The 13,506-nt window shown below is 33.0% G+C and overlaps 1 protein-coding gene across 4 annotated transcripts; it reads right to left on the bottom strand.

The window, feature by feature from the left end:
* Positions 1-257: 257 nt before the first annotated feature.
* On the bottom strand, positions 258-12,687 carry LOC134694839 (uncharacterized). 4 transcript variants are annotated; one of them, XM_063555914.1, is made up of 9 exons: positions 12,565-12,687; positions 10,193-10,277; positions 8,551-8,889; positions 5,328-5,462; positions 4,086-4,101; positions 2,442-2,653; positions 1,554-1,637; positions 947-1,210; positions 258-479 (listed from the first exon to the last, which is right to left on the bottom strand). In XM_063555914.1, the coding sequence occupies exons 2-9, from the start codon at positions 10,257-10,259 to the stop codon at positions 430-432; spliced, it is 1,167 nt and encodes a 388-aa protein (XP_063411984.1). In that variant the 5' UTR covers positions 10,260-10,277; positions 12,565-12,687; the 3' UTR covers positions 258-429. The 4 variants fall into 4 exon arrangements, with proteins under 4 accessions (XP_063411984.1, XP_063411983.1, XP_063411985.1 ...); XM_063555913.1 differs by lacking the exon at positions 12,565-12,687 and adding an exon at positions 12,434-12,547; XM_063555915.1 differs by lacking the exon at positions 12,565-12,687 and adding an exon at positions 12,434-12,547 and having other exon boundaries at positions 258-476.
* Positions 12,688-13,506: the final 819 nt, after the last annotated feature.

The following is a 13,506-nucleotide window of genomic DNA, read 5'->3' as shown; positions in this document are numbered from 1 at the left end:
AAAAAAGTTAAAAAGGCCAAATAAAGTACGAAGTTGAAGAGCACTGAGGACCAAAATTCCTTAAAGTGTTGCCAAATACAGCTAAGGTAATCTATGCCTGAGGTAGAAAAGCCTTAGTATTTCAAAAATTTCAAAATTTTGTAAACAGTTTTATCCATTTGCAGAACTAAAAGTCTGTTCTAGGCATATATATGTCATAAAATATTGTCATTAAACGTTAAGTAATCAACATTCAATGATCGATTTCAACACATTGATGATACTAAAAAAAAATCATTTTATTTTTTATCAATTTTTCGTTTAATAAATTATAATTCCAGTTTTTAAGTAACCATAGTTCCTGCATGATAGAGAAAACCACATTTTAATCTACATTATTAGTTCCTCTGTTCCTTACGTCTAATTAAGTGTCTTAATAACAATTCTCCCTCATGTAAGTCTTCTTGTCTTTTTGATATTTTGGTAATCACAAGATTCTTCTGAAGAAAAAAACAAGTTATAAACATAATACGCCTTTTCAGAATCTAAAGGACTATGGGTAATGTCTTTGTTCGTACACCAAATGACAATAAAAAATTTGAAACGAATCACTTGTGTGAGTTCTATATTTGACGTACAGCTTTAAAAAAGACAAACCCAAAACGTTTGTATTACAGTAGGGCATTTTCAAAAAAAGGTATTGTACTAGTTCTTTTACGTGCAGAGGGAAAATAACTTTCCTCAACATAAGAATGTGAATTTAAATACATGCATTAAAGTAATGTATTTTAAAATACATTTTTATAAGTGTGTCCATCTTCTTTAAGTATACGTTTTTCATTGTACATTTTTAATTCAGAGTATAATATAATGACAAATTTTCGCGATCAAAACTGTATATTTTTGTTGAAATTGAAAAATATAACTAGTATTTCGTTATTGAAATAAAAAATTAACCATATAATACCTTTTCTTCTCGCTGACCCTTGACCTCGTTCTGACCCTTTAACTGGACTCCCAGCTTTCTGCGACTTAGATTTCTGGAAAACACCGGCTGTGTATTCTGGGTTCGACAACGCTTTACTTGACTTTCTTCGGATATTTTCTACTGTATAGGTTGGATCCATGTCCTGAGTATTTGAAGCCGAATACTTTCGTTTGCTATAAGCCTCGATGTCATCTTGGGAAAATGAAAATGTCGACGATGAAAAAGCAGAATCCATAGTGAAATCTGAAATATATAAAACTTAAAAAGTCAATATCATATCTGGATGTAATTGGTAGCATCACTATCTTTATACAGATGATATGTTTTTATCATTGGCATTTAATGATTTAATATAAAATTAAGTCTCTTTGACCTTGACAGTTACATTAAAAATTACTAACTTACAGTGCCAAAAAATCTCGAAATCATATTATGAATGAATCACTAAACATGTTTGGAAACACGTTTTAAGAAGTCCCTGTGTTGTAAAGAGTTGCATTCTCTTTTGAATTGATGCTCCCAGCCTTACATGTATATGTCACTTGTGGCCTTAATAATAGAAACAAAATGTAATTTTAACTATTACCACTGTAGTCGTCATCTGGTACTTCCGGTTCTGCGTTTTCTGACAGTCTACCAGAAGTTTCTGGTTTCAAATAACCTTCGGAATCTGTAAGCATTGGAGACATGTATTTTTGAAAAGAAACAAGTAAGTTATAACAGAAACTTTGGCAAAACTTTTAGGAATTTTTTATCCTTTACGTCTTCAACTTCGTTCTTTATTTGGCCTATAAACATTTTTTTCATTCAAGCGTCACTGATGAGTCTTTTAGAGACAAACGCGCGTATGGTGTTAATATAAAATTTGTATCCTAGTATCTATGATGAGTTTATTAACAGAGTGTTTTGTGAATAACATAAAATCAGTAATCAACGGCAATAAAACCATAACGTAGACAGCATGAAACAGCCTTGTATTATCATTCTTATCACAGAGGGTTAATCAGTATACGAAGCTTTTATACAAATAGTAAAGAAATCAAAACTTGTTGCTTGTTTCTGGATCATGTTGGCCACAATGGGAATTTGTATTATATAGGGTGTTTTAATGTCATAATGAAATATTATCATCAAAGTAACAACACAGTTGATTAATACTGAAAAATATTTTTTAAAAAACAACAATACAGAACTACAACGAAAAATCAAAACGGAAATCTCGTATTGAATTGCAAAGTCAAAAGATCAATCACATCAAACGAATGGAAACCAACTCCAATATTCCCAACTTGGAACAGGCATCTCTTTAGCTTGCTTCACATCTCATTTGAATGATAGTCGCATATTTTTCAATTCTATTGATACAAATAAGTGAGCAAAACAAACAGACGTAATAGGGGGAAATATCAAAATTTGGGTACAGCAGTCGACCAACTACTGGTCTAGGAATAGTTTAACCAATATTAAGGTGTACCTTTCTTTATAGAAACTGCTGGCTTTGGAAAATCGTAGCCCTCTTTTGTACCTTTCCTTATCGAAACTGCTGGCTTTGGAAAATCATAGCCCTCCTTTGTACCTCTTCTACCCGACAGACTCTCATAATGAGCGATATCAGAACCAATTGACGCGTAGGTATGATGTGATTGGCCAGCACTATCTTTTCTATTGTTCTGGGCGTTCATTTCGCTGGATACAAAAATAAAACAAAACTGTCAAACATTACTTCAAAATTTAAAATTTGACTATTAGTAGTGAATTATGATGATGTTTATGAATTGGTTTTTAAAAGACAACAGCCTGTGACAACACCTATGGCAATGTATATATAGTTGGTTTTAACATCCAGTGGCAACTATATTTCGGGTTTATTTATTTTTGTGAAAACCAGTTTTCGTGAATTGATGAAAACATATTCGTGGATATTTAAATTCGTGGTGGTTAAATTTGCATGCCTTTCTTTAGACAAAATTGTTATTCGTTGAACATTTAAACTTTGGGTTCCCTTGTACCCACGAATCCACAAAATTTGGCACCCAAAGAATATCAATGAATCACAGAAACATGTATTTAAAGACGATAACTTATTAATTTGATATGATAGAAACCCTACCATGCACTAAATCAAATTAAAGAACCAGATTTAAACGTGCTAGGCCACACACATCATCTGTCCACATAAAGACATAGCACAACACCCTACAGGTTGCATTTCTGTAAATATTGACAATGCAATTTCCCATAGGAACTCCTTTTACGGCTAAAACTATACCACTTTTACTATGAAGTTTTGAATAAAATCTTATCCTAGAATTGAAAGTTCATATGCACTACAATTGTTTTTCAAAGGTCAAAATATAGGGCTGTGCGGCATCTTTTCAACGTTTATATGACTTAAACTTTTCAGAGTTTAAACTAAAGCTAATTTTCTCACCTACCTCTACCTCGAATGAAGGGTTACCACAGATTTCAATGTAAACAATATGCACATGTATATTTACTTGTAACATTCCCAAGTTATGTCTCTATGAGATGAAACACACAGAGAGCATAACTGGGAACCAGTATGTAAACAAAATTAATTTTCTATGAATATTCTAAAAGAGGCGTAGTTTGGGAAACAGCTGTATTTACAAAGTGCAACCTACAAATGCGCATTATTCTCACCAAAAGTTAACCGGATTTTGCTCTTAATCAGTAATTCCGCTTGAACTAACATCTACAACTGTCAAATTCACGGGAATATTTTTTTTACCCTTTTTCGTATGCAACTGAAGGAAATGTACTATGAGTTGGTGGTATAAAACCTATATGAAGCAATATAATGACAAGACCAATGTTTTTGAAACTGAAATATTATATCAATGATTACATGATGTTTAAACTACAAACTGTTTTTGTGAGGTGCTTCTTGTTCAATGATTTATTAGTCTTGTATTTGTGTCTTTTAAGATTAGTGGTAAAACGTCCTCACATAAATGCTATGAATAGCTGAATGAATTCAACATTCGTGTTTAATAATAGACAAATAGGCGCTTCCACGCTTATTCAACCCCGCCACATTGGTTGAAAAGAAATAAACTTTGCTTTGAAAATAAAAAGTATTTGTTTAATAGCTCACCTTTCCATAACTCTTCCTAAAATTTAAAAAAATCAACAATAAGTTATTTTCAATATATCTAGTACATCGTGTATGTTGTATGTTCTACAACTGTTCTATTTAGTATAAATATAAATACTGGCTATGTTAAGTTTCGAAATGGGATTTCAACAACGTATAAATCTAACGTTCGAAGTTTCAAAACTTTGACTCCTTGCTACAGGAATGAAAAGATAAACAATAGAATAAAATAAACTTCAAGATAATTATTTAAACAATAACGGCTTTACGAGAATTGATATTCTACCATATATGCCACTTAGATAGTGAGAGTTTTATCCAGTTATGAAATCAAGTTCATTCAACCATTGTCTACATGAGGAAAACCCTGTACCAAGTCAGGAATATGACAGTTGTTATCCATTCGTTTGATGTGTTTGAGCTTTTGATTTTGCCGACTGTTAGGGACTTTTCTCTTTGAATTTTCATCGGAGTTCAGTATTTTTGAGATTTTGCTTTTTAACCTTAGCTTTACTTAGTTAAAAAAAAAGAGGGACGAAAGATACCAAAGGGACAGTCAAATTCATAAATCTAAAACAAACTGACAACGCCATGGCTAAAAATGAAAAAGACAAACAGACAAACAATAGTACACATGACACAACATAGAAAACCAAACAATAAACAACACGAACCCCAAATATCTGAAAAGTTTGAAGTATTTACCGGTTTTGACACAATCTTATGTGTATACAATTATTTCAATGCACACGATGCTTATTGAATAAAAATTCATCAAATATCCATGTTCCAAACTTATAATGCGCTCGCCCTTTTAAATTGATTCTATTAATTGTTGGTGTAAAACGTCACTTCGTGATGAAAGCCGGCGTGTTATAAAATGAATCAAAAACCTTTGAAGGGAAACTTGGAATCTTATTCAAACCGACAGATCAACAGGATAATACAATAGGGCCTAGCGTATTAAACATTCAGTATGTTATAACACGGCGAATGTATGTATCCATATATTTTGATAACGGAGCTTCATCTTTCTTCCCTTCCGTGGTACCTGAGATAATCTCAACATATTCGTGTTGCTCAGTAGTTAGTTTACTTCGTTAATTTGTTGTAAACTTGATTGTTATTTCGTCGTTTTGCTCATTTCTGCCGTAGCGTTGTCTGCTTCTCTTATACTAATGATTCTTGACCGTTGTCTTCTGTCTCTCTTTTTAAAAATAAACCTAATAAATGTATGATTACCTTGTCGTCTCCCTCGTGCCAGTTTAATCACGGCAATAAGGAGTATAACTATCATCAAACCGCAGCCTGCAACAACGCCTATGGCAATGTATATATAGTTGGTTTTTATTTGTACACTTCCAGAATCTCCTTTTCCTAAAATACAGTTAGATCAAGTCAATTTAATAAAAAAAAAAAAAAACATGTAACAGGAAAGCAAATTAATATATAATTCAGTGCCAACATAAACGAGTTAATAAATGTGTAAATAAATGGGCGAATAAAGGTGTAAATAAATGGGTAAATAAATGGGTGAATAAATAAGTAAACAAACTAGAGGCTCTAAAGAGCCTGTGTCGCTCACCTTGGTACATTTGTATATGTGAATATTCAACAAAGGACACAGATGGATTCGTGACAAAATTGTGTTTTGGTGATGGTGATATGTGTGTAGATCTAACTTTACTGAACATTCTTGCTGCGTACATTTATCCCCATCTATAATGATTGGCCCAGTAGTTTCAGTTGAAAGTGTTAGTAAAAATTTACAAATTTTATGAAAATTGTTAAAAATTGACTATCGATTCGTCTGATATTTTCAGGGCAGATAGATCTTGACCTGATTAACAATTTAACCCATGCCAGTTTTGCTCTTAATGCTTTTGTTTTTGAGTTATAAGCCAAAAACTGCATTTTATCCCATGTTCTATTTTTAGCCATGGCAGCCATCTTGGTAGGTTGACCAGGTCAACGGACACAATTTTTAAACTAGATACCCCAATGATGATTGTGGCCAAGTTTGGTTTAATATGGCGCAGTAGTTTCAGAGGAGAAGATTTTTGTAAAAGATAACTAAGATTTACGAAAAATGGTTAAAAATTGACTATAAAGGGCAATAACTCCTAAAGGGGTCATTTGACCATTTCGGTCATTTGACTTATTTGTAAATCTTATTTTGCTGAACATTATTGCTGTTTACAGTTTATCTCTATCTATAATATTTTTCAAGATAATAACCAAAAACAGCAAAATTTTCTTAAAATTACCAATTTAGGGGTAGCAACCCAACAACAGGTTGTTCGATTCATCTGAAATTTTCAGGGCAGATAGATCTTGACCTGATAAACAATTTTACCCCATGTCAGAATTGCTATAAATGCTTTGGTTTTTGAGTTATAAGCCAAAAACTGCATTTTACCCCTATGTTCTATTTTTAGCCATGGCGGCCATCTTGGTTGGTTGACCGGGTCACCGGACACAATTTTTAAACTAGATACCCCAATGATGATTGTGGCCAAGTTTGGTTTAATTTGGCCTAGTAGTTTCAGAGGAGAAGATTTTTGTAAAAGTTAACGCAGGACGACGACGACGGACGACGACGACGGACGACAGACGCCGGACGTAAAGTGATGAGAAAAGCTCACTTGGCCCTTTGGGCCAGGTGAGCTAAAAAGTAATTAAATCATTCAATCAATCAACTTAAACTTAACTCTAAAACATGGCGGTCAAGTCTATTCAATTTACATAATAAGGAATTTGCTTAACTGAATTACGAAAAATCTGTAAGAAGACTTGAATAACGCAAAAACAGGGAAAATATAGCCCAGACATGAAGGTCCATGAAGGGTACAAATAAATGTGATTAGTCAGGAAATGCAGTTTGTCGGATTTCCGTTTTACTGGTTATAACCTTAATTGATTTCAAGTGTATATAAGTATGTAGATGTAAATCTAAATAATGACAAAGTTAATCTTTGTTCTCGCAAATTGAAAATGTAACTCATTAACGTTGGTAATCATTTGGGAAACTCAACGGGCGCAAGCATCAATAGGTTAACCTTTGCGAAATGTCAATATCACTATCACAGATGTGTTCTATTTGTCTTTGTTACAATTCAATTAAACTTTCTTTTTGACGAATAGTCCTGAACCATACACACATTTTAGACGTAACAAGCGAAGCTAAAGCTATTTCTAATTCGAAGCACTTGAGTTAGCCCACGGACAAGTGGAGCAAAATCTGCTTCTTATTAAATGGGCTAGTGTTCACCAATAGATAAGTTTAAACATATTTATTCCATAGTGAATTGAGACACAAGTTATTGGTCGATGCCACTGCTGGTGGACGTTTCGTCCCCGAGGGTATCACCAGCCCAGTAGTCAACACTTCGGTGTTGACATGAATTAATCAGAAGTTTTGTAAACAGGAAATTTATAAAAATGACCACATTATTGACATTATTGATTTTTTCGAAACACTAAGGATTTTCTTATCCCAGGCATAGATTACCTTAGCCATATTTGGCACAACTTTTTGGAATTTGGGATCCACAATGCTCTTCAACTTTGTTCTTGTTTGGCTTTATAAATATTTTGACATGAGCGTCACTGATGAGTCTTATGTAGACGAAACGCGCGTCTGGCGTACTAAATTATAATCCTGGTACTTTTGATAACTATTGCAACTTATATCAATCCCTTTCCACTTGGCGGGTGCGAGTGCTGCCTTGTACACCATTAGCCTGCTCTTTACCGAAATCTACAAAGATGTCTTTTACATGTAAGAAATATTGCGCTCTCTTAGCGCAGGTCAGCCATTTATCTAGTTAGAGCCGGCAGGTCAGCCATTTATCTAGTTAGAGCCGAAGCTGTTTCCAATTTCGAAGCACTGAGTTTACCCACGGACTAGTGGAGCAGAATCTGTTTCCTATTTGTTGTGCCTTTGTTCACCCATAGAATGTTATAATATCGAGTTGAAGCAGAACCTTTTTCTCATTTAATGGGCCTTTGTTCACCCGTAGATTGTAATATTATGTAGTTAAAGCAGAAGCTGTTTCTCATTTAATGAGTCTTTGTTCACCCTAAGATTGTTATATTATTTAGTTGGAGCAGAACCTTTTCCCCGTCTAATAGGCCTTTGTTCACCTACAGATTGTTATATTATCTAGTTAGAGCAGAACCTTTTTTCCCATTTAATCGGTTTGGTTCACCCATATATTGTTATGTATCTATTTAGAGCAGAAGCTGTTTGCTATTAAGGAACATCTGAGTTCAACTAACATTTTGTTAACTTTGTGTTTCTTAAGATGCAGTTTTCTATGAATTAGTTCATAGAAGGTTGCTTTGCTCTAGTTTACTTGTCTTTACATAATTACGTACTAATTGCAGTACTTGTTCTAAGTTAGATTTTTATTGCTACCATCTTATATATTCTTTAGAACTTAATTAGGGGTAACATTCTTACCTGTTAAAATCGGATTTGAAAGTTTTAGTGTAAAATTGGATTCACAGCGAATTTCTTTCTTATGTGTCGTCAAGACACATCTGTACATTCCATAATCACGTGGTAAAAACGGAGTCATGATCAGCTTCATAATGGTGCGTACACATGGAATTTGAGAACTACAGCGGACCATGGTTTCATTCAACGATCCCGTGTATTGTGTGTCCTTAACAGTTTCGATTTGTTTTCTACCATGATACCACTGTACAGCTTCAACTCTTTCCATACAATATGCTGTTAACTGTAGTTCACATTTTTCTGCAGAACATGATCTTTTCTCAATGACACAAGTGCCAGGTTCTTCAAAATAAAGGGCATAAAACAAACATTAATGAAACGTTACATGTATAAAGTAAAATCACATAAATACTATATTCAGAGGTAAATTCAAAACGGAAAGCACCTAATCAAATGGCAAAATCAAAAGCTCAAACACAACAAACGAATGGATAACAACTTTCATATTCCTATCGTGGTATAAGCATTTCCTCATGTGATAAAGGGCATAAAACAACTTTCATGAAACCTAATCTGTATGATTTTTTTCAACAACAACAAACTTCAAATTTACAACATTATTACCGGTTGCACTGGAGAGCGTTTCGACAGTGAATATCTCGTATGCGGTGTTTGAGGACAAGGTATTCGAAAATCCAACATTTAAAACAAATGAACAGCTAATGAACCAAACCTGGTGTAAATTTAATGCACTTGGTATGTATACGTCAATAACACAGCAACTCAAGGAAAAAAGACATATATATCTAAAGGGCAAAATACAATCAGGTGTCACTTCAATATGTCAAGCTATTCACCATCACAGTCTACACAAGTTTGAAAAAAATAACAGAAACAAATATGTGCTGTCGGGTTGTTGTATCTTTGACACATTCCCCATTTCCATTTTCAATTTTATTTACACCAAATTGTCCAAATAACGACAAATATAGAAAAACGACTTTTTTATTGACTAGTTGCCATTAAATTATCCAGGCATTATTGTAATTTTAATGTGTTGGGTCGTCTGTGCAATCATTTTCTAAACAAGAAAACATAGTTGTTGCTACTGTGAAGGTATCTTAATTCCTTTAATATATAATCATCATTTGTACATATAAGCCGAAAAAAATGTATCTTTTTAAAGTATACACTGTAAAAAAAAACTAAAAAAACGTCTGTTTCAATGCGCTTTGTCTTTGCAGAAAATAGTTCTTAGAGGTTGTAACACATATGCTACACAAGCGATAAATTGCTGTTAGGAAAAATTCATACACATATTTTCGTTTGGAATAAAACCAGGTTCAACCCACCATTTTTCTTAAAATGTAATGTACCTAGTAAGGAATAAGGCATTTGTTATCTACAATCCGTTTCTATGTATGTTGGTGTATGCTTTTGATGTAGTTCAGTGTTTCTGTTGTTCTGTTGTTTTCCTTTTATAGTAAAAAAAATATAGATGTGATTCTTTAGGGTTTAGTTTGTTATCCGGGTTTGTTTTTTGCTTAATCGAATTATGACTATTGAAAAGCAGTATACTACGGTTGCCTTGATTAAGTACACACTGAATGCATTTGGTACATTAAATAATTAATAGTTTACTCACCCGTCTCAGAACTGACCACCATAACTAACATTGTTACAATTAGTATGAATCTGATTAGATGCATCATTTTATTCTTCTTTTTTACCTATAAAAAACGATTAACTTTTGTGTTGAAGTCGTTTTAAAGTATGAGAGGCTTTTAAGAAGATATTAAACTTATGAATAAAAGGGTTATTAGTCAATTAGAAAAAAACAAGTGAAACACACCCTTAAGACAGGTTGAGCTATAGTTGCTGAAATCTACGCCATTCAGTGTCTGAAGAAGTCGTATTATACCACATCATTTTATTTTTCAATTGGAAAGAATATACGAATTTGTATTGAAAAAAAATTATAACTGAACACCTCCTCCAGGACACGTTATATTGTATCTACACATTTAACTGATTTTTATTCTATGCACATTGCAATGTGAGAAATACTAGAGTTGTGATGACCTCAGTGTGACTTTGAGATAAAAAAAAAAAAAAAAAAAAAACAGCAATACAAATATTGTTCCTCTGCTCTTGTTTTCTTGTCAAGTGTGTCATGATGACTGACTATATGTGTTATGAATTAACATACCCTGTCCTTTCTTCAATTATATCAATTCTGTTTTGGTTAATTGGTTAATAAGTTAGAGGTTTATCTAGCTATAATACCAACATTCATTCTCCCATTTTTATCAAATCGTTCCGTTGGGTGATATAGTCCAGCGTTTGATTGTTGTCCAGTTTTATGGACACCCCCCCCCCCCTCCTTTCCACCCCCTTTTTGAATTTGTTAAGACTTCTTTTTAGATCTTTTGTATTTTGTTAATCCTTTTTTTAAATCTCAAAATACCTACAACAAACGGTTCGTTAAAAAAAATATAGGACACCAAAGGTTCTCCTCTACTAGAACTTGTATTACAACATTATAATCAGGAGATTCGACTTGTTGAAAATTACGGCTGAAAAACAGTAACCAAAAGACATCATGCACAACTGTAATTCTGATTTTGTAACAATTTTAGCCCCTAATGTAATAAATCCTTTATTGAAAATAATCCACTTAACCCTCTGCAGGCTTTTTCGGGAGACATGGATCTTCACGCATGTGTCAAAATGTTATAGTGAACAAATACTGTAGATTGTTTTAGTATTGGAGTTGTCATGATTTTCATTTTCAACCGTAATTTTTTGGCCCCGAGCATCACTGAAGAGACATAAATTGTCGAAATGCACATCAGGTGCAGAAAATTGGTACAACTAATGTTGTTCCTTTAATATTTGTTTTTGTTGTTCAATACATACATGCAGGGATCCTCTTAACCCTTTACATTTTCACAATAAGGCTACCAAGGTCATCTATGAGTATAATATGTAATTTGTGTTCACAACAATGCAACTGAAAGTTCAATTTCATTAATGACATGGTAATAAAGTGACATCTAAAGGATAAAGTGGGGGTTTACCGAATAGAAAAAAGAGCAAAACATCGTCAATTAGATAAATTCGCGAGAAATCGCCTACTTTAACTTTCTGAAATAGATCATAACCCAGCCATTTTGAAAAGTGGAGTTCCAACCTTCGAAACACCATGACACGAAAAAACGAAAAAGGGGGTCATACCCCCGAAACACTCCCTGGATCTATCAATGTAACCCCTCGTAAACATGTACAAAAGTTAGAACTCTGGCAACCGACACTAGAGGAGACACTGACAAAATATCATTCACATGTGGTAAATTCAGACTTTATAAAAAATATAGTGATCACATTAAAAGAGAGGCGAAAGATGCAAAAGCTACATTCAAACTTCCAAGTCGAAAGTAAAATGACAACGCATGGCAAAAACAGAAAACGACCATAGACATACACAAAACCCAACATATAGAAAACTAAAGACTTACTTCTGCACATTGTGTAAGTCGCAATGGTCGAAGATAGACTAAAACTAGTGCAGGAGGTGATTGCAATTCAAATAATTCTGTGGTGTTATTTTGATCATTTAATAGATACTTATAATTTATCATAGCAAAACAGTATTTTAATCATTATTATTGTCGACTCGACTTCTGTTTGATCACACACATATATTTTTATTTTTTTTATTTTGAGTATAATTTATGTGCATTGTTTATACGTTTTTTCTTAATTAAATAATAAAGAAAACGTACAAATAAATGCATCATGAATATTTAGAATAATTTTACATTTTATATACAGTTAAAAAAAAAATTGAAATTTTCATATTAACATCAAGACAAGACAGTCCTACCTTGTTTAAAACATCAGATTAGTTATTGATCATAGATCAATTAAGTCATTATATGTAAATAATTATCATGTCAGTAAAGAGGCTCTAAATGCTCTTGTGAAAGTCATGTCAATCACCCACGATGTACTTACAATGTTGCTGACCTATTATATCCGGGAAACGTCAAAACTAGTTCTTCTTTTTACCTTCCTCTTATGAAAAAGGGGGAGGGGGCAATTCTTCCTCACTAGATCTTAAACATTGTTTTATAAAAGCTATTGTAGAGCCTCGGTTTGAAGGAAAGTATAAACAAACCAACCTTACATGTATTCAATTTCCTTTGTCTGGGTTATCTACGTATAACCGGATATTTTCTTTTTATATATGTAAATAAATACGGAAATGTTTATCTAATATGAATGTTTTATAGTGTTACATTGTTCTTGAACGGGTTCATCAACTGATGATGTATAGTTTGATAAGAGGAAATGGACTTGCGTTAAATTTTGACCTTGTGACTTCTACAAGTTCACGTGCAAAAATTACTCGATTCTGTATTTGGATGTGCTATAATATAATGATTCAAATTCGCGTGCACAGATGACTTAGTTTAATGTATATGCATGCATTGGTTTAATAATTTACTTAAGAAATGACCAATATTTTTTCTGTCTATGAAGAAATAACATAAAAAATTTGGTGCACACTGAATAACGCGCGTAGCGGGTTACTTAACAGTGTGCACCACATTTTTTATGTTATTTCGAATAGACAGAACAAATATTACAGTCATTTCTTATAATTTGATTCTTAATTCCAAACCGTAGAAAACCATGAAAAAACCTTGATGACACCACGGTCACATGACTAAATTATGTCTATGGGCTGATAACAAAATAACGTCAGCCAATCAGAAAACGCGTTACATCCAAAATTAAATTATTTAAAATTATTACCATAAAGCAGTTGATATAGGACTAAATTATCATTTCTTTTTATCTTTATTTTTTCATATAGCGCAAATCATTTAAGGCAACACGTTTGTAAACTGTATTAATTATCAAACGTGTCCATATGTTATAGGCTAGGATGAC

Source organism: Mytilus trossulus, chromosome 13 (assembly GCF_036588685.1).
Source record: "Mytilus trossulus isolate FHL-02 chromosome 13, PNRI_Mtr1.1.1.hap1, whole genome shotgun sequence".
Classification (NCBI taxonomy): Eukaryota; Metazoa; Mollusca; class Bivalvia; order Mytilida; family Mytilidae; genus Mytilus; species Mytilus trossulus.
Note: the sequence above shows the minus strand (reverse complement) of the source record. Positions and strands in the feature narration are given on the sequence as shown.